Source organism: Ursus arctos, chromosome X (genome assembly GCF_023065955.2).
Source record: "Ursus arctos isolate Adak ecotype North America chromosome X, UrsArc2.0, whole genome shotgun sequence".
NCBI classification, from domain to species: domain Eukaryota; kingdom Metazoa; phylum Chordata; class Mammalia; order Carnivora; family Ursidae; genus Ursus; species Ursus arctos.
Window position 1 is genome coordinate 133,916 of NC_079873.1, and position 23,299 is coordinate 157,214.

A 23,299-nucleotide genomic window follows, 5' to 3' on the forward strand; every position below is an offset into this window, starting at 1 on the left:
GAGGGCCACAGGCTGCTTTCCTGTAAGAGGATCAGCCTGGGAGCCACTGAAGCCCAAACCCTGGGCCCTAGAGTCAGGATGCAGTGCGGGCAGAGTGCCTGGTGAATGAGGCCCCCCCAGCAGCTGGGACCCTCTCCCCCTGCAGACACAAGTGTGCTCTGGTAATAGGAGCTCCAGGCCTGTCACATTCCTGGCAGGACCGGCAGCCTCAACCATGGTCCCTGGGGTCACTGAAGGAGCCCGTTTATCATGAGGATGGCTCCTTTACTCTGTCTCAAATTTCTGGGGCCCAGCTGTGTGGTCTCTGGTTTTCTTGACTCTGAGTATGGGCCTTGGCTGTACCTGGGCTTGTAGGGGTACCAGCAATGTGGGACACTGGACAGAAGGACCCACGTGTGATGTTCTCAGAGTGGCTGTGACAAATTACCTCAAACCTGGTGGCTTAAAACAAGAATCCATCCTCTCCCAGCTCTGGAGACCAGATCCAGGTGGGGAGGGCCGCAGAGATCCAGGCTGGGCAGGACCCCTGAGATCCAGGCGGGGAGGGCTGCTGAGATCCAGGCTGGGCAGGACCCCTGAGATCCAGGCGGGGAGGGCTGCTGAGATCCAGGCGGGGCAGGGCCATGCTCTCTCCATAGGCTCCAGGGGAGGGTCCTTCCTGCCTCTTCCAGCTTCTGGGGCTCCAGGCATCCCTCCCTTCTCTGTCTCTGTCCTCACGTGGCTTCTCCTCTGTACCTGTGTTTCTCCTTTTCTGTTTCTTATAAGAACACCTGTCATTGGATTTAGGGCTGTCCCGATCCAGGATGAGCTCATCTCACATCCTTCACTTAATCACATCTGCAAAGATCCGATTTCTCCTCAAGTTCCTATTCTCAGATACTGGGTGGGTGTGAATTTGAGGGGTGAAAGGCACCATAGAACAGCCAGTGAACACACTGTCCCCTCAACTGGATGGTTTTAGAACCGAGTCCCTAGATATGGGACAATGCCAGGTGAGCCCCAGTCTGCAGTTTCAGATGTTGCCAGGAGTTGTCGTGAGCACGCGTGTGTCTGTCCCGGCCCAGGGATGCGTGCGCGGAGTTTCACATTGAGGTAAATGGGCAACAGTGGCTCACTGTGTGTGCACTTTGAGCAGAGGGCTGGCCCTGGTTGCCGTCATCTGCATGTCACTGAGTCCGTGAGTGGTGCTGGGGTGCTCTTGCGCCCAGGAGCCCAGCCATGCTCCCCACGTGCCCTGAGCTCATGCTGGGCTCTCCGAGGCCTCTCAGAGCAGTGCAACACTGCAGAATGTTCTGTCTCCCGGCGAGAGTCCGAGCGGGCTGACCTAGCCACCGTCTCCCCGCAGCACTGACGAGCCAGCAGGAAAGAGTGCTCATCGAGATCCTCGTGGCCGCCGTGAGACAGGCTGCAGAGGGCCGCCCACCTGCTGGCCGCCGACTCGGCAAGAAAGTCAGTGCCACCCCCTGCCCCCTGCCTGGATGCGCTTCGTCCCCTGTGCTGGCCGCCCTGCTGTGGCTGTTGTGGCGCTGCTGTCCGTCCCGCGTGCCGGGACTCTGTGGGTGCCCGCTCCCGCCTCAGCCTCGCCGCGCCCCCTGCCCCCGCTCCCGCCTCAGCCTCGCCGCGCCCCTGCCCGTGTGGCCGTGGGATCAGCTTGCTGCCGCCTTGGCCTTGCGCTCGCCACCCTGGCTGCTCACTTGGCTACTGGCCCGCGGGCGGGGCTCCCGGCCACCCAGGTAGGTCTTGCTAGCTGTGCCTCCCAGCTCCTGCCCACCCCTCCTGCCGGCTACCAAGCTCTCTGCCAGCTGGTTCCTGTGTCTGCTGTCTGCCTCCCTGGGAAGCGCACCCCACAGTCCTCGCCGTGCCGTGTTCACACCGGACATGGCAGTTTGTCGGCCAGCCTTTGAATTGCCTCTTTGTGAGCCTGTGGTGCTGCTGGGACGAAAGATCACACCCCGGGGGACTTCAGACTGCAAGAATTATGCATTTTGCCCCAGCTCTGGAGACCAGAGTCTGAGATCCAGGCGGGGCAGGACCCCTGAGATCCAGGCGGGGCAGGACCCCTGAGATCCAGGCGGGGCAGGACCCCTGAGATCCAGGCGGGGCCAGGCTGCACTTGCTCCCAGAGGCTCCAGGGAAGAATCCTTCCTGCCTCTTCCAGCTTCTGGTGCTCCTGGTGTCCCTGGTCTGGTGGCCCTGTCTCTCCCATCTCTGCCTCTGTCCTCACGTGCTTGTCATATTCTCTATACACGTGTCTGGCTCTGTGCCCTAATCTCTCATTTTTATGACACCAATCCTACTGGATTAGGGTCTGCCATAAAGTGTGAACCTGGGGGAGACGACTCAGTTCTTGATGGGTTCTGTGCACGGGAAGCACTTCATTGGAAACAAAACGCCAGAGTAGCAATACAGAGCTTTGTCCTTGATTTGGGGACAGTTCTGCCTGGGTGTGACCTGATCATGTGGGAGCAGGTCCCAGGGCCACTATGGGACTCACATGGGTCTGTTGTGGGCTCAGGCCACGCATGCTCTGCCTGCAGGCTGCCAGGGAGGTGGACGGGACCCGCCGCTGGCGCGAGCATGCCAACATGAGCCGACACTTTGTCAAGGTGCTGCCCCGGCTGCTGTCCAAGGTGCCAAGTGGGGAAGGGCCGGAGGCCGAGAGCCCAGGGAGGCTGGGGGAGCTCCAGGGCAGACCAGGAGGCTGCAGAAGCGAGGGGAGGCTGGGGAAGCTCCGCTTCACGCCTGCTCTCTGGGCAGTTTGCAGCGGACAAAGAGAAGGTGACCCCCCTCCTGCAGATCCCACAGTATTGCAACCTGGACGTGTATGACATGGACGGCCTGGGCTCGGTATGTCATGAGATTCCATTCCTCCTCCCTGAGCTCCACATGTGGGGGCCACACCCCGCCTTCTCAGGGTCCGCGCCCCCCTCACTGGGCTCCACGTCACTCCTCAGTTGCCACGCCCCCTCTCACTGGGGTCCACGCCCCCCTCGCTGAGGTCCACGTCCCTCCTCAGGGTCCACGCCCCCTTCACTGGGGTCCACACCCCTCCTTCTCAGGATCCACGTCCCTCACTCAGGGTCCACACCCCCCTTTACTGAGGCCACACTCCCTTCTCTGGGTCCTGGGGTGGGGGCCACAGCCCTCTTTCTCTGGGCCCATGTCCCCCTCTTCTATGGGTCCACGTCTCCCCCCATCTCAGGGTCCACACCCCCCTTGTCTGGGTCCAGGCATGGGAGCCACATCCCTTCTCCCCGGAGTTTCAGGTGTGGGGGCTGCTTTCCTCCTCCCCGTTCATACTGCAGGGGTCAACCATCACCCACTCTTGTGGCAGGGTCCAAACCCCTATGCTTACAAGTCTTGTGACCTTTTTCTCTTGGCCCCATGTCCCCCTCCCTGCATTCCAGCTGGCCGTTTCCTTCTAGCCCCTGGCCTTCTCCCAAACTGTGATCTTCCACTCCATCCCTGACCTTTCCCCTGAGCCCTATGATCCCCTGGCGTCCCCCTGCCCAACCCCTGACCACCTCCCAGGCCCTTTATCTCCCCTCAACCGTATGACCCCTGACAGTTCCCCGTATGACCTCTGACCTTTCTTCCTTGACCTCATCATGTTCCCTCTCGACCTCCTGACCTCTTCGCTGATCTCCTGACCTTTCCCCTAGCACTTTCTCTTTCGACCTCATGACCCCCCTGACCTCTTCTCTCCCCCCACCATGCCGCAATCCCCTGACCAGTCCTTTGTCCCCCCCCCGCCCCACCGTGCAGTACCTGGATGCGGCCTTGCTGGAGCTTGACTGCCTGGTGCAGCGGCACTCGGACGTGGCGGTGCTGGAGGCCTGTGCCCGCACCTACGGCACCTACTGTGACGAGGGGGGCTCTGCTCACTTCCAGGCTGCCCCCGCCTGCAGCCGGCTGGTGGACATGCTGGTGGACGCGCTGACCCCACTGCTGGACGTGTTCATCCAACATGAGGTGCTGGCTGTGGGGGTGTTTGGGGGCAGCATGTTGGGGTGTGGGCATGGGTGTGGAATGTGTGAAGGGTGTGGGGAAATCCACGGAGGAAGGGAGGATGTGCTGATTGAGGATGCTTAGGCTGAACCCTTTCTATTTTGTTGAAGTTTTGTAAAGCTGCGTGCCTGTCCGGGGTCAGCTCCGTGAACTGGCCGGCGTGTCCCTGAGGGACTGGCTCTTGGTTTCTGGGGACACAGGGTGGGTTCTCCGTTTGAGCCCCGACTGTTCTTGCTGCGTCTACGATGGGAGTGGGAACGTGTGGGGGTGGGTAACAAAGTACTCCATTATTCTCCGTGGGACCCCATAAGCCCCCAGAAAACAGCCTCACTGAGGCACTGGTCTGTCTACACTTGGCAGGCAGATGGTCTCTGTAAAGAGCCACGTCATAAACATTTTTGGCTGGGCAGGTCATCCTGTTCTTGGGTGGCAGTACAAGAGCAACAGAGACAACATGTCTCTGGGCCGTGTTCCAATAAAACTTTATTGACACAGACAGGCTGAGGGCCGTGTGACCTGTGGGCCAGGCGTCTGGCCCTGATTCACGCACTTTCCTTGGGAGGTCCCTCGTTACCACAAGCAAGACTCCAGGTTGCTTCTGCAACCCCCAGCCCAGGGCCTGCCGTGAATGTGGGGTGCTAGCGGTCAGCAACATGCTTCTCCATCTGTCCTCTCAGCTGTAAAGTGAGAAGCATGTTCCCTGTAGTGGGTTCTTGACAGGGATGTGAGGCAAGTGGACAGAGATGGCAGATCTCAGATCGTAACTGTCCTCTTCGTCAGCTGCCTATGTGTCTTTGGGGGTGTTCTCTGGTCCCCCTCATTTCCTGTAGGGCTGGAGACAGAACGGCCTGGGGCACCATTTCCCTTTTTGAGATTTTAAAGAGCTGCTTTCTGGGAAGTGGGAGAACAGAGCAGGGAGGAACGCAGGCCTTGCTCGAAGCTGGGCCCGGCGTTCTGGGGAAGCCCCACCTGCAACGTGCTGTCCCACCACCACCCCTTCTGCTCTCTCTCCACTGTGTAGAAACAAGGCTTGTTCCTTGGACATGGTGAGATGGGACGGATCTGCTCCACACTGCGGAGACTGGCTGCCTTCTACAGGTGAGTGGGGCGATGCAGCCTGTTCCCTGGGGGGGACACACACGCAACCTCCAAGCCGTGTGTCTGCTACCTTACTCTGACAGGTGTCCCTGTGTCCCAGGTGAGGTGGGGAGGGCTCAGACCTTTGGGGGTGTTCTGTGGGTGTGCCCGGTGGCTCTGGTGGGGCCCTTCCTGCCCATCTGGGCCCTGAGCCACGTCCCCAGGAGCTGGGACTGCCTCACCAAGCAGGTGCTGGATGTCATACTGAAGGGAGCCCAGCTCAGCCATCTGGGGTGGGTGTCCCCTCAGTCCTCCAGGAGGTGATCCCTCTGCTCCAGTGTTCACAGCTCACCTGGGGGACGTTGGAGCTCCTGGCGGGGTTGGGCCCTAAAACTCCTCGTGTGTGTTTCTGGTCAGTGCCCACGACCTGAGCAGCTGGAACCTGTATGAGAAGATGGACAGCCTGCTGACCTTCCGTAGGCACCAGGGCAGTCTGCCCACTGAGGTGAGGGCGGAGGGTGCAGGGGTGGGTCCTTGTTGGGGAGAGGAGGGCGTTCTGAGAGGAGAGAAGGGTTCTGAGGGGAGGGAAGCATGGGGGGAGGGTCCTGAGGGGAGGGAAACATGGGAGGGGAGGGTCTTGAGGGGAGGGAAGAGTCCTTGGGGGTGGCTGCAGATCTGGGGTGGGAAGAGTCCTGTGGGGGAAGCGGGAGTGGGCATCCTCAGGGGAGAAGAACCCTGGGGGGAGGGGCGAATGGTCATGAGGGGAGGGGAAGAAGGGTCCTGAGAGGAGGGAAGCATGGTGGGGAGGGTCCTGAGGGGAGGGAAGGGTCCTTGGGGGCGGCAGCAGATGTGGGGTGGGAAGAGTCCTGGGGGGGTTGGCGTCCTGAGGGGAGAGAAGAATCCTGGGTGTGTGGGGAGGAATGGTCCTGAGGGGAGAGAAGGGTTCTGAGGGGAGGGAAGCATTGGGGGAGGGTCCTGATGGGAGGGAAGCATGGGGGAGGGTCATGAGGGGAAGGAAGCATGGGGGGAGGGTCCTGAGGGGAGGGAAGAATCCTGGGCCAGGGGAGTGGTTCTGAGGGGAAGGGAGAGAAGGGTCCTGAGGGGTGGCGGATCCTGAGGGGGAAGTCTTGAGGAGAGAAGAGTCTTGAGGGGGGCAGTAGGGTCCTGAGAGGGGATAGATTTTGGGGGAGGAGGGCCCTGGGTCCTGGTCAGGGGAAGGGTCCTGAGGAGAGAGAAGGGTGGGGGGGGGCAGATCCTGGGAGAGGAAGGTTGTGGGAGTGGAGGGGAGGTAGGGTCCTGGGGGGAGGCAGATTCTGGGGGGAAAGGGCCCTGGGGGGCTCTGATGGAGGGGAGAGGGTCCTGAGAGGGCAGTGGGGTCCTGAAGGGAAAGAAAGGTCCTGAGGGGAGAGGAGGGTCCTGAGGGGGGAGGAGGGTCCTGAGGGGGGAGGGGCAGGTACTAGGTAAGGAGTCTCCATGACAGGCCTCACGCCCCACAGGTTGTCCACTGCGCGCTGCAGTGCACCTACTACGCGCTGCTATGGCAGATTGTCGCGGCCACGGACCGACTGCCGCCCCAGGTGGGTGAGGGGCGCAGAGGAGGTCAGGTGTGTGGTGTGTGGTAGTGTGTGAGGAAGGGGAGATGAAGTGAAGTGGGACAGGGACTGCATTGCCCAGGGTCTGGCCTGGGCTCCTGGCCTTTTGGGCTCTGACATGTGAGCTGACCTTGGGCCATGGCCGACCCAGCCATGCATCCTGTCCACGCACCGTGCAGAGTGAGGCTCAGGTGATCTCTGAGCACCTGCTCCTGTGTGCTGGGTGAGACCCTTATCCTTGGCTGCTGGCCAGGCCGTTTGGGGCCAACCACACTTTGGGGCTGTATTTATGGTTTCCTGGAAATCTGCAGGCCTGAGTTCCTCAGGTCATAGTGTAGACCAGTGGGGAGAAGAAAATGGTGTGGGGGACAATGGAGATACAGGGATGGGGGAGGGGGTGGGGGAGGGGCGAGGGGGAGGGGGCATGGGGGTCAAGATGGGGGAGGGGATGGGGAGGGAGATGGGGGATGTGAGGTGAAGATGGGGGAGGGGATGGGCAGGGAGGCGGGGGAAGGGGTACACGTGGGGGAGAGGGGTGTGAGGGAGGGTGGGAAGTGGAGGAGGAGGGTGAACGTGAGGGCGAGGTTAGTCTGTTGGGATGTACTTGCTGGCTGGGTCACCTGAGGTGGGCAGGTACCTGGTGAGCTCGCTCACGGGCTCACCTGACGGGAGGCACCTGCCTGCTGGCTGGCAGGAGGCGCTCCTGGACTTGAGGAAGAGGCTGATGAAGTTCTGCCTGGTCTGTCGCGTATACCTGAACCACCAGAGCAAGGTGCTGAGTGAGAAGGTGAGTGTGTCGCTCTCTGTCCTCACCGGCCGCTCGCGGGGCTGGAGCAGTAAGAGGAGGGGCGTGAGAACACACGGGCGTGGGAAGATCGGGCCGTTCGTGCTTTACGTGATGCCGTTTCCTCATCGCACTGTGTGTCTCATGGTGACATTTCTCCTCCAACCATGTCCAGTCGTGTGAGCATCTTGGTTACGTGAACTGGTCTGCACGGCCCCGGTTTATGGGAGCCCGCGTCCATGCCCCGGGTTTACGGGAACCCGTGTGCATGCCCCCGACTGACGGGAGCACAGAGCCCGCGTCCACGCCCCCGTTCATACCACCACACCCTCCCGGCAGCCGCTCCTGTGATCGGATACCAGTGCCGTGGTGGTGGACATGCTTGGCGTTACTCCTGACCACCTTGTCTCTGCTGGTTTCCGTGCTGGAAATCTTCCGGGCGATCTCCTGTCTCCGGGGAAGCCGTTCTAAAGGCTTCGTGACGCCTGGCCCAGCCACCCCGCTTCCTGCCACCTTATGAGCTCGGTCACCTGCCTGCTTTGCCATGTGGGTGTGAATTTTAAATAGGCCCTCTCCCGTGATCTTAGATAAAACCTAGGTCCCGTTTGACCCTTGACTACTCAGGAGATTGAGCTTGTGTCTCTTTTTCCAGCCACGGACCTCTGTCTGTGACCCCCCAGCCCCCACCCCCGTCCCAAGTATGTGTCTGTGGTTTTCTGTCGGTGAGGCTTTGGTCACAGCCTTGACCCACGCCTCTCTCCTGCCCGGATGTTGGGGACATTTCCGTTCATGCTGTGTGTGGTGTTTCTGGTTTGTATGTTTGGGGCTGTCTGCCGCCTGTATGTTCTATGTCTCCGTGTTGTGTTTCCAGCATATAGCTTGCAAGGTGGGCTTCAGAGGGGGGATGTTTTCAAGGGGCCGGGTGCTGAACCCCTCCCCGCGCTGTGGGTCTCGCCCAATCTTGGGCTGCCCTGGGAGGCTGCGAGAGGGGCGGACGGGACCTGTCCCTGTCGCTGCCCTCTCACCCCCCCACCTCCTCACACCTCCTCAGGCCTTCATCCTGCTCTGTGACCTGCTGCTCATCCTGAGCCACCAGGGCCCTGAGGAGGACACAGGCCTGGGGCTGCTGTTCTTTGTCCCCGATCACGTCCTGCAGTGCAAGCTGCTCACCTTTGTCAGGGAGCACGTGTTCCTGGAGGAGACAGGAGCCACAGGTCAGCCTCCCAGGGACCTGAAGGGGAAGGGGGAGGGACCTCGGAGTGGGGATACCTGGGGCAGCTCGGAGGCAGGAGGGCAGATGGGGGCCTGGGGGGTGAGGTTGGGGGGACCTCGGGGGTAGGACATAGGTGGGGCACCCGAGGGGCAGGAGAGCAGGTGGGGGCCTGGGGTGGGAGGTGGATGGGCCTTGTGGGGTGATCTGGCTCCCTGGGATCTGGAGCTGCATTTCCCACGCGTCTGTCTTCTTCGTTCACGCTGCCACGGAAGGGTCGGGGGAGCCCTGACCAGGTAGTCAGGACCTGGAAACACAGGGACCGCGCGGCCCTCGGTGCTTCCCGTGTGGTCCTGGGTCTGCCCTCTGGGGGTCGGCATGTCTGCTGGTGGTTCTGACCCCCTGCTGTCCCGGCACCGGTCCCCGAGACGATGCTGGCACCCCTGAGCCCTCTGTGGATCAGACTCCCTGCCATGCCCGTGCCGTGCCCCCGCCTGCCCCATGGCCGCCCCACGGCAAGGGGGCCCCAGGAAGACAAAGCAGAGAGCGGGCTGTCTCCCCAGGTGCCAGCAGAGTTTACAACGAGGAGGATGCGGACGAGCTGTATGAGCTGTTCCACCGGAGAAACATGCTGGCCGTGTTCTGTAAGCTCATCGTCTGCAACGTGCTGGAGATGAGCGTGGCTGCCGACATCTACCAGTTCTACCTGAAGGTCTCTGCCCGGCTCTCCCGTCCCCGCGGCCCGAGCTCACCCTCCCCCGCCCACTGCTCTCCTGTGTAAGACACAGAATTGGGGTAAAAGATTCCAAATGCACGGAGAACATGAGTGGAAAGTACCCACAGACATACGGACTCACTGTCGCTAACCCGTTCTCCCTTTTCCTTCACCACCTCCCCTGGATGAGCCCACCTGTGTGCGTGTGGGCGGCATCCCTGTGAGTGTCTCTTAAGCATTTTTATGTCACTAATATCTCTTCCCAAACGTAACTCCTAGGGGTATTTTCATTTAGGACATCACGTTTTGTCTTTTAAAACTATGCGGTCTTGTTCAGGGAAGCATCGCTGTTTTAATTTCATTCTTTCCTTACTACTGAGATTGAATGCAAGCCTTGTGAGGCCAGGGACTTGGTATTTTTGGCTTTGATCATTGATATATCCCAAGTGATTATCATCAGTGCCTGGTATTGACAGGAGCCCAGAAGTTTTGATGAATGCATGGATGCGTAAATGGAGGTGTGGATGAGTGGATGGATAGATGGGTGGGTAGATAAATAGATGAATAGATGGATGGATGAGTGGGTACGTGGTTGGATTGATAAATGGGTGGATGGACAGATGGAGGGACAGGTAAATGGTTGGATAAATGGATGGACAGGTGGATGGAGGGATGGATGGATGAATGGATGGATGGATGGATAAATGGATGGATGGATGGATGGATGGATGGATGGATGGATGGATGGATGGGTGGGTGGATGGATGGATAAATGGATGGACAGGTGGGTGGATGGATGGATGGATGGATGGATGGATGGATGGATGGATAAATGGGTGGATAGATGGGTGGATAGATGAGTGGATGGGGAGATAAATGGATGGGTGAATAGGTACATCTATCAATCACTGTCACTTCTTTTCAGAAATCATTATTTCAAGACCTTTTGGTGTCTTGTAATATGATGAAGACGTTAGCCCTTTGTTATTTGTGGGATATACGTTCCCTCGATTACTTTTTAATTCTGAGTTACATTTTTGTGATGGTGTTTCTCTTCTTCCTGTTTTAAGCTCACACAGTCCTGAGCTTTATGGCTTGGGGTGTAAGGACAGTCTTGCCTGGGTTTTCTCCTGAGTCCTGTGTGTTGGGGTGGTGCTATCCTCTCCCGGGACTTACGTCTCGCGCACTTGTGCGCCAAGTATGTGCCGGGGGCCGTGACGGCAGCTGCATGTTGTCGGACATCTGGTCGTCTCTTGCGGCTGTGCGCCCGCGGGCTGGCTCAGCTCTGGCACTGGCAGGTCGGTGTGGCTCTGACAGGCCTCGCTCCCGCCCCGCAGTTCCCCAGGTGGCCCTACCCTCCCCATGGAAGGAGCACTCCTGGGGGGGCCAGCCAGTGCTGAGGGGCAGCTGGCCCCTGGACTATGACGCCCCACGACTCCGGCTTCCCCAGGTCGTGTGGGACGCACTGTCTCCCACTGGCCCAGGGCCTGGCCCCGACATAGGGCTCGAGTGCACAGCGGCATCCACGTCCACAAAGTTCCTGGGATCCAGACAGTGGGTCTGAGCCGCGTGGCCACCCTCGGTTTGTAATTTTGGAACAGGGCGTAGGAAGGAGTCTGTGCTTCAGTGGTCACCGTGGTGACGGTCCTTTCCTTTGTTTCGTAGCATTACCACCACTTTGGCGACATCATCAAGGAGACCATGACCAGGACGAGGCAGAACGACAGGCTCCGCAACGCGCTGTCCCTGCTCCTGTGCCTGCAGCAGGTGAGCGCGTGTTCTGGAAGGCCCGACGGTACCCTGCCACCACCCCCGTGGCACCGAGTCGCTGCACGTCGCCCAGGCCTGGAGGGACACGCCGCCTCGGGCACACACTGGGCACGGCACCGCTGTGCCCCACTGCCCGCTCCTCCGGAGTCCTGTACTCGTCTGTGGTGCATGAGCTGCCGCTGGGGATGAGCGTGCACGCCGGCAGCCTGGCCGTCACAACGCGCCACGGACCACGGACCGACGGGGTGGCTGACACGTCAGACCCTATTCCTCCCGGTGTTGGAGACTGCGGTCCAAGGTCAGGGTGCCAGTGGGGTCAGGTTCTGGGGAGACCTCGAGGGTCACAGACGGCCCCCCTCCGACGTGTCCTCACGTGGCCATGGGTGGAACGCAAGAAGCTCTCTGGACACCCTAAGAAAATGCCACCCCGCTGTGGGGGCCCCGCCATGCGGACCTCATCTACTCCCAGCCACCTCCCAAGGCCCCACCTCCCGGCAGCCCCCTTGGGGGCCACGCTTGCACGCGTGGACTCTGGGGGACTCAGTCCACCACAGCTGGCTTCCGTGGTCAGCCCCACCTCAGGGTCGTGGGACTTTTGGGTCAGGTTCCCCTGCTGTTCAAGGACAGGAAGAGACAGGAGGACGTGGTCACGGGTGTGTTGTGGGGAGACACGGCAGGTCAAGGTGTGTGCCCAGGGCTTCCTAGGTGGATGGGGTGTCACTCGTCATCTGGTCCGGGAAGCGACTATGCTGCAGTGTTGGGCTGGACTGTCCCCCGGGGGCCTTCATGCGTGTCCTTGCACAGTGAGCTGGGCCTCCCAACAGTGACTCGGGGTGTCCCCCTCCCCTGTCCACTGACGCTCAGGGTGGGTGTCCCCTCTACCCCATCGACTGACCCCCAGGATGGGCAGCCCCCCTCCCCTGTCCACTGACGCCCCAGGGTGGGCATCCCCTCCCTCCCCTGTCCACTGACCCTCAGGGTAGGTGTCCCCCTCCCCTATCTACTGACCCCTCAGGGTGGGCATCCCCTCCCTCCCATGTCCACTGACCCCCCAGGGTGGGCATCTCCTCCCTCCCATGTCCACTGACCCCCAGGATGGGCGGCCCCCCTCTCCTGTCCACTGACCCCCCAGGGTGGGCATCCCCTCCCTCCCCTATCCACTGACCCCCCAGGGTGGGCATCCCCTCCCTCCCCTATCCACTGACCCCCCAGGGTGGGCATCCCCTCCCTCCCCTATCCACTGACCCCCCAGGGTGGGCATCCCCTCCCCCCCATGTCCACTGACCCTCAGGGTGGGTGTCCCCCTCCCCCATCCACTGACACCCATTGTTCCCCCACCCCCGTCCACCGACCCCCAGGGAGGGCATCCCCCCTCCCCCATCCAGTGACCCTCAGGGGGTCGCCCCTCCCCCATCCCTGATCCTGAGGGTGGGTGTCTGTCTTCTCCGTGTCACTGTCATGACACCGTGTTACTGCGTGTCGGGTGTCTGACCCTGGTTCTTCCATCCCTGTGGCAGCTGGTGTAGCCGGGTCCATGGAACCCACGACTCGGACACGTGGGTTGTTCCGTGCTCTGTTCTGCTTTCCCACGGGCGTGTGTCTGCCCCTAGTGTCAGGAGGGGTTACACACACGTGTGGGGAGTCCTCGCCGAGGCTGTGTGGGGTTACGTGGCAGCAGGGTCTCCGGACTCAACGGCGTCTGTCCCTTCTCTTCCTATTCCTGGTTTTGTGCTCCAAATCTGGGGCCCTCCCACCTGGCCTTGCGCTCTTTGCAAGGACGCCTTCGGTCCTCAGTGCTGGGGTCACGGTTCCCGACCCAGCCGATACTGCCGCCGTGGGTGCCACGGGTGCCGTGCTAGCCGTGGTCTCGTGTTTCTGTCTGGGGAGTTGAGGCTCCATGAGTGTATCAGGAAGGGCCGGGTCTGCCGTCCCCTCTCCCGGTGTGGGTTCCTGGTCCTTGTCCTCCTGCTGCCTGTGGACGCACTGGGCAGGCCTCTCCGTGGACACTTGGTGGACCGTCTGTGTCCCGCGGTTTTCCTGGGATACGGCTTCTCTTTCTCGTTTCTGAGGCCGTGCAGATTCCTGACCCCGACACCGAGGTCTGCATTTACGTTTGACTGTTTCTTGCCATTTCTTGTTCTCCTTTGGGAACGTCCTCTTTCCTCTTCCTCCTCGTAGGACGGGTCTGCGTGTATGACGCTGAGATGACACAGATTCCCCAGAGCAGGCATGGAACGTTGGTGGGACGTCCCTGCCACATCAGACCCCACGTGTCCCGTTCTGCGTGTGTTTTCTCTGTAAATCAGGAGCACCGTCCCCCTTGCTAGTTCTCTGTTAAGTCCAACACAGAGGAGCGGTCGCTGACCAGATGTGACGTTGGCAGCCTGGGTGTCCATGGGGCGTTGGCAGGCTCCCCGGCTCCCGCTATGCGTCCTGGTCTGTGCCGCCGTGATCCGGGCTCGCCTGGCATCCCGGCCTTGGGGTGGCTCTCTGGAGGAGGCCCTGTACCCGTCGTCTGCAGAGGTTATCGGCGAGGGGCACCGTGTTCCACGAGCTTGTCATTCATGTCTGCTGGGGGTGACGGGAGGTGACGGAGAGCCTTCTCTGGATGTTCTTGAACCTCGGTCCCCTGGGCGAGGGTGCTGCCCACTTGTCTCATGTTGACCACCAGTCCAGAAGGACGGGGTTCCTGGAAGTACGCAGGGGCGTAGGGGGAGGCCCGGCCCCCTCTGGTGGCATTGCTGTCTCGGGCAGAGACGTGCGGGGCACAGGCCTGTCCCGCACCTATAGGTTTCCAGCCTCTATGGGGCCTGTTGCGTGTGGGCAGCCCTGACCCCCTGCCCGCTGCACTCGGACGGCGGCGGGAAGGCCGCAGCTGTCCCTCCTTGGTGCAGACGTGGACCCTGACTCTGGCCACAGGGTCCTCCCACACTCTAGATGTGTGGTGCTCACTCCTGCAGAACACAGAGTACCTGCCACCCCCAGATGCTGGGACACAGGGTGCCTGACCCCACTCAGGCACGTGCCCCCCACCCGCCGTCCTGGACACGGGGCCGCCCCCGCCTGCCCCTCGCGGCCCTGACCCCACGGCCCTTGTGCTCCCGCAGCTGTTCCAGAAGCACGTGGACACGTACGGGCTTGGCTATGACCCCATTGAGTTCATCTGTGGCCCCTTCTACTCCATCCGGCTGCTGGCCCGCCGCTTTGCGCTCACCCTTGGCTTCGACCGCGCCCGTGACGCTGCCCACCTCATCCACAGGTGCGTGCTGGGGAGGGGGTGCTCTGACAATGCCCCTGCCTGCACCCCGCTCCTGGTCTGAGCCCCCCTGGAGCCGCGCTCCCTGCTCTGACCCCCTGTCCCCCAGGTGAGCCCCTCCAGGCGCTGCGCTCCCCGGTCTGACCCCCTGTCCCCCAGGTGAGCCCCTCCAGGTGTCGCGCTCCCCAGTCTGACCCCCCGGTCCCCCAGGTGAGCCCCACCTGGCACCCCTCCCCTACTCCTGAGCCTCTTGTGGCACTGCCTTTCCCGTGTGAGCAGAACCTGACGCCCACCCCCTCCGTGTCAGCTGACACCCCGTCCCCACACCCCATCCCCAGGCGCGGGCTGGCCTTTGCCTTCTCCGAGTCCCCGGTGCCTGAAGAGCTAGAGGCCCGCCAGCGCTTCCCAAACCTCAGCTTCCTGCTTGTGCTGGCCGAGTTCTCCTGCAAGATCCCACCAGCCGAGCGACAAGCTGCGTGAGTGCACTGGCTCCTGGGACCCCTGGGGGCTCCTGGGGGTGTGGGGGTGGGAGCCCCAGACAGTGGTGGGGGAGGAGGGGGATGCGGAAACCGGAAGATTATTGGGTGGGACGACCCTGCTGAGGGCTGCCTGTCGGGCTCCCTTCCCTGTGCTGACCCAGGGCTGCTGGGCTCTGGGCTGCAGGACTGAGCTCCGGCCACCAGGTGGTGCCCCTCCAGCCCGGCTCCTTAGCCCCCAGCAGGGAATGGACACAGGGGGGCCCGGTGGGTTCCTGGGGCCCTTGGCGGGGTCTCCTCTGACGTCCGCCTGCGACATCCACTCTTGCCCGCAGACTCGCCCACTTCCAGGACTCCATCCCCGAGGGCGTGCCTGTCTTTGGGGAGGGGGACATGAACCCCATGTTCGTCTACCGCAAGTCCCTGATGAGGACAGACTACGTGGCCCAGGGGGAGGAGGAGCCCGCCACCAACCCGTTTGACGCCATATGCAAAGACAGCAAGCGGCCCCAAGGTGGGGAGGGTGTCCGGGGTCGGGAGGGGTGGCCCTGGGGCCCTGTGGCTGACCGCTCCTGGCACTGCAGAGCTGCCTGTGGGGACGTGCTCCACCTGGACACCAGACACCCTGGCCAGTTCCAGCACGGGGGACAGAGAGCCGAGAAACTCCTCCAAGGGTCAGAAGTCCAACAGGTGAGGCCGTCGTCCTCCAGGTCAGGGGGGCGGGGGGGATGGGCTCTGCCCTCCATGGGGCAGCCTGTCGGGCCTCTTTCTGCCTGGTTTTGTGGTCAGCCTCGTGGGTTTCTCCAGAACAGAGCCTTGGGATGGCCGTGAAGGGATGTTGGTCTGATGGGGAATCCCGCGTGGGTCTGAGGCAGGGACGGGGCTGGGCTGAGGGGAGGGGTCCCACATGGGTCTGAGGCAGACGTGGGTCTGAGGCAGGGACAGGGTTGGTCTGACAGGGGACCGCGTGGGTCTGAGGCAGGGAGGGGGTCCCGCGTGGGTCTGAGGCAGACATGGGGCTGGTCTGACAGGGGACCCATGTGGGTCTGAGGCAGACATGGGTCTGAGGCAGGGACAGGGCTGGTCTGACGGGACCGCGTGGGTCTGAGGCAGGGACAGGGCTGGTCTGACAGGGGACCGCGTGGGTCTGAGGCAGGGACGGGGGTCCCACGTGGGTCTGAGGCAGACATGGGGCTGGTCTGACAGGGGACCCACGTGGGTCTGAGGCAGGGACAGGGCTGGTCTGACAGGGGACCGTGTGGGTCTGAGGCAGGGACGGGGGTCTCGCGTGAGTCTGAGGCAGACATGGGGCTGGTCTGACAGGGGACCCACGTGGGTCTGAGGCAGACATGGGTCTGAGGCAGGGACAGGGTTGGTCTGACGGGGGACCGTGTGGGTCTGAGGCAGGGACAGGGTTGGTCTGACGGGGGACCGTGTGGGTCTGAGGCAGGGACGGGGGTCTCGCGTGAGTCTGAGGCAGACATGGGGCTGGTCTGACAGGGGACCCACGTGGGTCTGAGGCAGACATGGGTCTGAGGCAGGGACAGGGTTGGTCTGACGGGACCGTGTGGGTCTGAGGCAGGGACAGGGCTGGTCTGACGGGACCGCGTGGGTCTGAGGCAGGGACGGGGGTCCCGCGTGGGTCTGAGGCAGACATGGGGCTGGTCTGACAGGGGACCCACGTGGGTCTGAGGCAGACATGGGGCTGGTCTGACAGGGGACCCACGTGGGTCTGAGGCAGGGATGGGGCTGGTCTGATGGGGGACCCATGTGGGTTTGAGGCAGAGATGTGGGTCCCATGTGGGTCTGAGACAGGGACAGGGGTCCCGCATGGGTCTGAGGCAGACATGGGGCTGGTCTGACGGGACCCGCGTGGGTCTGAGGCAGGGACGGAGCTATGTCTGGGCAGGCACGTGTGTAGAGACTGTTCTCCTGTAAGAAAACGCTCCAGGGTGTAGCCAGGGGCTCTTCCCGTCTCCCCTCACTGCCCAGAACTGTGCACGTGTGCCCACAGTGCAAAATGGGATGCGACAGTGTAAGAGGAGCCACTGGTTGCCTGGGGGCTGTGTCTCGTCCACGTCTCTCTGTGTCCTGTGTTTTCCCACAGCTGTCCACACCTGTTCCCTGCAGGGCTCGCACACCCATGGGCTTCCTGCCATGGGCTGGGGCACTGCCTCGGTCTCCCTGGCAACCAGCCACCCTTTGTCTCTCGCAGGGACGTCTTTGATGTTGACTTCCTGTCATCAGAGGACTCTGAGAACTCTTCTAACGAAGACGTGGATGTGGAGGGCATCTCCGTCCACGAGGTCGGTGCGGGCTGGGCCTCTGGCTGGTGGCTGCGTGGGGGTGCTGACCTGGGCCTGCCTTTCCTGCTACGGCCCCCACATCCCAGGGTGGTGTAGAGGTGGGACGTCCCATCTGATGTGGCTTCTGTGCCCAATGGGGTGGGAGCAGGTCCATCTGCACATTCACAGAGGGGTCGGGGGGGCGGTACGGGGTCTGGTCAGCCAGCTCACCAGGTGTGTGCTGTGTGGGCGATCACGGGAGGCTGCCAGGTTGGGGTTGGGGCAGGCCCCTGAGCCGTCCCAGGTGCGTGAGCACTCTGGGCTCACGTGGTGTGCTAGGGGCCCGAGGCTGGCAGGGTGTGGTCCCCATGCCCTGGCCTGCTTGGCTTAGGACACCAGGTTTTGGGGTGTCCTGGGGTCCTCAGCATCTCTGCTGCCTCCTGCATCTGGCATGGCCCTGGAGGTACAGAGGCTCCTGGCCAGGCACCCCTGTGTGGACACCGCCTCCCCCCACAGATACCTGGGGTGGGGGGTCAGTGTGCCAGCCTGGGGCCCTGGGCAGGAGTGCGGGAAGGCTGCTCTGCGTCCCGGCCGCGCACCCCCTCTTCCCCCCACCCACTCTGTGTCCTGGCCCTGGTCTGCTGGTCCCAGGGCCTGGTGGCCGGGGGTCCCAGTCGGCAGCCCCCCGCCCCCAGTTCCCACCCTGTGCTGACTGGGAACCACCTGGGCCACGGTGTGGGTGTGCACCATCGTCCATCTCTCTATGTGTCCATCTGTGGGTCCTGAGGGCTGTCCTCTCTGTCCAGGGGGTGTCGGACTGAGGAGGACACATGCCCCACTGGGACTCGCGTCGGGAGCTCCTCCTCGGTTGCTGCCTTGTGTCCCTGGGCTCGGGGAGCCAGTGGCGTCCAGGTGCGGCTGACCCAGGCCCCCGGGGGCTCCAGGCGGATGATGGTGACCCCTGCCATCTGTTCCTGTGCATCCCAGCCCCGGACGTGGGCAGAGGGCCACGTGACCGTTGACTGGGGCCCCTGGGGTGCCCACGCACCCACCTACCTACCCACCAGGTGCCTACCCGCCTGCGACGTCCTGTCTGGCGACTGCTGTGCTTGGCTAGAAGGTTCCAGAACCAGCTTTGCCCCCCGCCCTAGAGCATGGTGCTGGCTCCCTCGTCCGGCATCGTCCCACGTGCTGCGGCTCTGGGTGGGCCGCCAGCTCTTCCTTTCCCGTCCAGGGCCCCGCTATTGGGCGTTCCCCGGTGTCCCGGGCTGAGGGCCCGCGGCAGGGCAGGGACAGGCCTGCTGCCCGCGGTCTCCTCAGCCCCTGCACGCTTCAGGCGAACTGGCTGCACCCGAGTCGGGGCAGGAGCAAGGGCTGGACGTGCATGGGCTGCCCTCCCCGGACCTACGCAGGGCGAGGCACTCTGCCCCTCAAATCCCGTGTTGGTGCCAAACCAGCGCTCTCTGGGCCACTGTGTGGAGGAGGACGCCCCCGTGTGGACACGGAGAGCGAGGCCGGTCTGTGGGGAGGACTCCCGCCGGTTGTGCACAGGCGAGAACTGGCCCAGGAGCTCAGGCCTGTGCAGCCCTGCATAGACCTGGGCCTGGGGGCTTCCCGTCTGCGGGGGACACCTGTGCCTCTAGCTGTCCCCCCCACCCCAGGATTCTGGAAGCTGCTATGGGAAAGCACAGCCCTTGGCCGTGGCGTCAGGACCACGGGTGGCCTGGGTGAAGGCGTCGGCAGGAGAGCCACCCTGCTGGACACTCCAGGCCCCACGACCTGTGACCCTCGGCTGGGCTTCCCACGCCCCCGACCCGTGCTCACTGCGTGGAGTCTCGAGGTGACACTGCCGTCTGCCCCCAGTAGCGTCCCCGCCTGGCGTCTGTGCCCTTGATGACCTTTGTGTGCTGTGTCTGTGCCGTGGGCTGGGCCAGCAGAGCCCGTCACAGAAAATCCTTAAATTCTTTATTTGAAAATACAAACGTGATCTCGTAAAACATTTTTAAACCACTATACACACCAAATAAAAGTTAACTTTACACGTTCTGTACATTTACACGAAAACGTAAGTACGCTCGAGGGGACGCTCCCTCCCATACCCTGCGTGCAGGGCTGCGACTGGGGCGGCGCCTGGAGACGCTCCTGTGGACGGAAGGTCCCGGGGCCATTGTGGCGCCGGGCCCCTGGAATGTTCCTGACCGACGACGCGAGAACAACACAGGACCATCCGACACCCGGAAGTCAGTGCGCGGCTCCGGCCCCGAGGCCGATCCTTTGGAGCAGAACGTGCTCCCCTGTGAGCGGACTGTCGGCCATGCCGGTAAGTCTCCAGACGCCTGCACTCAGGAGCTAGACAGCGGGGCCAGTGGGTCTCCTCTCCCTGCCGGGCCCTGCCAAGGGCTCCTGGACGGACGTCAGCCCCTCCCGGGCAGGCGGGGACACATGCTTAATGACCATCTGACCGGCTTCCGTGTTGAATAAATAAAAATTTATCATCTCATACAAATCACTTCATTTTCTATAAAAGACAGCTCAAGGATCAAACAGTTCTGTTCTTTACACAAAAGCGGCTTTGCATCCAGACCTGAGCACAGGTCACGAAGGCTGTAGGTCGTCGTCCTCACACGCGTACTCATAGAGGTCGACGGTGCCCAGGGTGGACGGTGCCTCGAAGAAGGGCCTCTGGGCCAGCGGAGACCTCAGGGAGCTCAGCTTCTGGTCCACAGGGCTGAGCTCGGCTTCGTACCTGCAAGGAGGGGCTGGTGAGCTCAGTGGGTGCGGCCGCCACAGCCCGGGGCAGGGGACATGCGTGGGTGCGCGTGCAGCACAGCCCGGTCGGCTGTGAACTCACCCTGTGGAAACCCGGCCCGGCGGTGTCACTGCCGGATTCCTTCCACCTGAAGGGAGGAGGAGGAGCCGTGCCCACACGCGGAGGCCGGCGTTACCTGGACACCAGCACGAGACGTGGTGCCACGAGGTGAGAGGCCACAAATGAACTTTGTGAACGGGATCAGAGAATGTGACCAAGCAGGGTTTCTCTGGGGTGTGAACGCTGGTCCAAGATGTGAAGATCCCTGCTGAGATGCCTGTATCCACAGGCCGCCGACGCCAAGAGCACCTGACAGAATTCAGTGTCTGGTCTGGGCTGACGTGACACCTCATGGTCGGTGACGACCCCTCTGCATTTAGGACTGGAGCCCAGGCAAGGACGCGCACCCACTGGCACTCAACATCGTAGCTGACGTTCTAGGAACTGTGGCGGGTGGGTGGCACTGTGACTGTCCGCGCACAAAGTCCCAGAGAACCGATACGTCTAACGCAAGTGCCAGCTGCAGATCTGTGAACCGTACTGCTCTGCGCGACCCACAAACCACCACAACTTGCGAGTTTAAACCCTGTTCCCGTGACTGAACGTCAGGAAGCACTTATGTGACAAAGGACAGGAAGATCCAGGTGCTGAACACCACAAAATCCTGGCGGAACGCTCCAAGACCTGACTACGCAGACACACACGCTTGTGGATTACGAAACTCGCACCCTCGAGGTGCCAACCGTGTCCACACCAGACGAGATTTCGGAAAGTGAATAACTGAATCTCCCGCCTACTGTTTTGTAGGAACAGACAAGCTTACCCTTAGATTTGCCATAATGTCCCCCCCACAGACCCAGCACCAGGCCCACAGGCCTCTTCAGGAAAGCCACAGGCAGATTCCACGACTCCTGCGGAAACGCAAAGGAACATGTGGCCGGGACACTTGTGAAGGACAGCGAAGGCGGAGGGCTCGCCCTCAGGCCGTGACTGCACGCGCACGCTGCGGTGGTGCGTGGACAGACACCTGCACCAGTGCCACGGACCACATCCAGGAGACCTGACACGCACATCACGTCATCGTGAACAAACACGCCCAGCCCCTCGTATGGCTCTGCCCTAGACGGTGCTGCAGAAGCCGGGGAGGAAGCTGGACCCTCACCTCACGCCCCACGGGAAGTCAGGACGGACCGCAGACCCGGATGTGGAATGTGAGGCCCTGGGATGTGCAGACAAGCTCTCTGTGGGTCTGGACGAGGCAGCAGAGTCTGACACGGGGCAATGAAAGCACAGCCTGGATGGCAACGGACGGATACGTGGCGCTTCACACACAGCGTTCCGATAAAAACAGCGGCCACAAGTTCGGAGACAAGTCAACAAACCACAGACCCACAGAGAACTCGTATGGACGAGCTATAAAGAACCCTAACGCCTCAGTGAGAAAGCGGACGATCCAACGTGGAGAACCCGCAAAGACAAGGCACATCCCCTGGGGGTCCACGGAGGCCCGGCGAGGACGGCAGCGCTCACAGCCAGGATGGGACACGCCCAGTGGCGTGCCTGAGACAGGCTGAAACGTAAACAACCCCAAGCGGACCACATGGGCAAGAACGTGGAGCAGCTAGAACGTCACCTGCTGCCGACGCAGACAGGGCGGCCGTGTGGGACGTGGCTGTGCGGGTTCTGGTGAAGGTAAACAGGTGTCCCCATGTGACACACAGCCTCAGGCACTGAGCCCCGAGCAGTGAGAACCCACGTTCACACAGGCCAGCGTGGAAATAGTTCACAGCAGCGCTATTCACTCTGCCCAGACCAGAGGGGAAGCCGCCGAACGTCCGTGGCCTGGTGCGTGGTCACCTAGAGCACAGAACCCTGCTCAGCTGGGACGTGGAGTCCCCGATGTGCCCACCGACAGGCACAGCTCGCCGACACGTCTGAAGGGACGGCAAGGTTCCACTTCCGTGCTGTCCAGCAAAACCACAAATGCCGGCTGAAGACCAGCCAGCATCTGCCAAGACCCTGAGTGCAGAGGGGCTGGGGATGCACGAAGTGCCCCCTGCCGGTTTTGAAACCCTCTTGGGGGTGGGGTCAGGACCCCCGAGCAGGCAGCCCTGTGGCCACCAAACCAAGAGCACCTGTATGGATGCCCCGTGCCTAAGGGTAGAGGGGGGACTCCCTACCATGGGCTCCATGCCTGCCCTGCAAACCACATGTGGAAACATGCCTGACCCTGTGTGACCCCGACCGGGTGCCGGGTGGCCCGAGGGATGCCGGAGGCGGTGGGGGAAGGGATCTGATGGGAACGGGGAACACACGTGTGACCCAAGCCCATCAGGTGTGTGTGTGTACACCGGACACCTGAGCCCCCCACTCTTGAACACAGGCCTGTTTACACTCCCGAAGGCCCAGGCCCCAGAGGGTGGAATGGGGCTGAGACTGGCCACAGGCCTGGGAGCGGGACACCCCCCCAGTCCTGCACGCGGTCAGCCACAGGGGAGAGGAGCATTGGTGGCAAATGGGCCTCAAGGCCTGTCTCCCCGCATTGGCCTCATGAGCAGATACCAAAGGAGAACAAGATTCCCAGCCGCAGTAACTCTGTCAGGTCCTTGCCCCTGAGCCAGGCCCTCCAGGACCCCAACCCTATGGTGTGTGCACCCTCTGCAGTTGGCGGGAGGGACTGACTGGGCAAGAGATGTCCCAGGGCCCCGGGTGACCCCGATGTGGGGCGGGGAGCACGGAGCATGCGCGCTGGCAGGGGGGTCGTGAGGGCTGGGGACAGGACACGCTGGGCTCTGGGCCACAGGCCTCAAACACCCCTACCGCACGGCCTGCTCTGGGCCCTCTTGGCTGGTGCTCCTGGGTCCCAGCTCTCGGGGGTAGAGCAGCAGCAGCACCTCTGGGACTGTTTCTGGGAAAGGGGACGACGCAGGAGCACCAGGATGGGCGGGGGGCCGGGCCTGCCTGCACTCACACCCGGGGTCGGGCTGTGGCTGCAGACTCGGGGCCTGGCCCGGCTGGCTCTGCAGCACCCCCTGACCCTGGGAAGGGTCCCCTTGGCACTCCTCTGGGGCTGGGCTTGTACACAGGCCGCCGCCGGCCATGTGTGGGTTACATTTAGGATTCAGGACACCCACCACCACCTTCTCTTCCCCAGCAAGTTTCCCTACTCACAGCTGCACACACTCGTCACGCGAATGTCACAAGTGCTCAAAGAAAGCGGGCGAACAGCCCCCACGAGGTACCGTCTCCTGCCCGAGCCCTTTCAGGGTCGGGTGGATGTGGGAAAGGAGGCGCCTGCTGCCCACGTACCACCCGTG

At 62.3% G+C, this 23,299-nt stretch overlaps 2 protein-coding genes across 5 annotated transcripts in view; one reads left to right on the top strand and one right to left on the bottom strand.

Annotated features, from left to right (window-relative positions):
* LOC113240795 (cohesin subunit SA-2-like) overlaps nt 1-19,155 on the top strand; it is a 69,361-nt gene extending 50,206 nt beyond the window's left edge. For both annotated transcript variants that reach the window (XM_057307949.1, XM_057307931.1), the window contains exons 16-32: nt 1,346-1,449; nt 2,538-2,630; nt 2,758-2,847; nt 3,766-3,972; nt 5,030-5,106; nt 5,503-5,590; nt 6,582-6,662; nt 7,372-7,464; nt 8,513-8,675; nt 9,235-9,383; nt 11,052-11,153; nt 14,264-14,415; nt 14,751-14,888; nt 15,224-15,402; nt 15,473-15,578; nt 17,104-17,194; nt 17,980-19,155. In XM_057307949.1, the coding sequence (XP_057163932.1) occupies nt 1,346-1,449; nt 2,538-2,630; nt 2,758-2,847; nt 3,766-3,972; nt 5,030-5,106; nt 5,503-5,590; nt 6,582-6,662; nt 7,372-7,464; nt 8,513-8,675; nt 9,235-9,383; nt 11,052-11,153; nt 14,264-14,415; nt 14,751-14,888; nt 15,224-15,402; nt 15,473-15,578; nt 17,104-17,194; nt 17,980-17,994 (1,928 nt within the window). In that variant the 3' untranslated portion in view covers nt 17,995-19,155. The remainder of the gene's footprint in view (nt 1-1,345; nt 1,450-2,537; nt 2,631-2,757; nt 2,848-3,765; nt 3,973-5,029; nt 5,107-5,502; nt 5,591-6,581; nt 6,663-7,371; nt 7,465-8,512; nt 8,676-9,234; nt 9,384-11,051; nt 11,154-14,263; nt 14,416-14,750; nt 14,889-15,223; nt 15,403-15,472; nt 15,579-17,103; nt 17,195-17,979) is intronic.
* Nucleotides 19,122-23,299, bottom strand: part of LOC113250051 (serine/threonine-protein phosphatase 2A regulatory subunit B'' subunit beta) — a 50,712-nt gene continuing 46,534 nt past the window's right edge. For all 3 annotated transcript variants that reach the window (XM_048213194.2, XM_048213196.2, XM_048213195.2), the window contains exon 13: nt 19,122-19,919. In XM_048213194.2, coding sequence (XP_048069151.1) covers nt 19,769-19,919 — 151 coding nt within the window. In that variant the 3' untranslated portion in view covers nt 19,122-19,768. The remainder of the gene's footprint in view (nt 19,920-23,299) is intronic.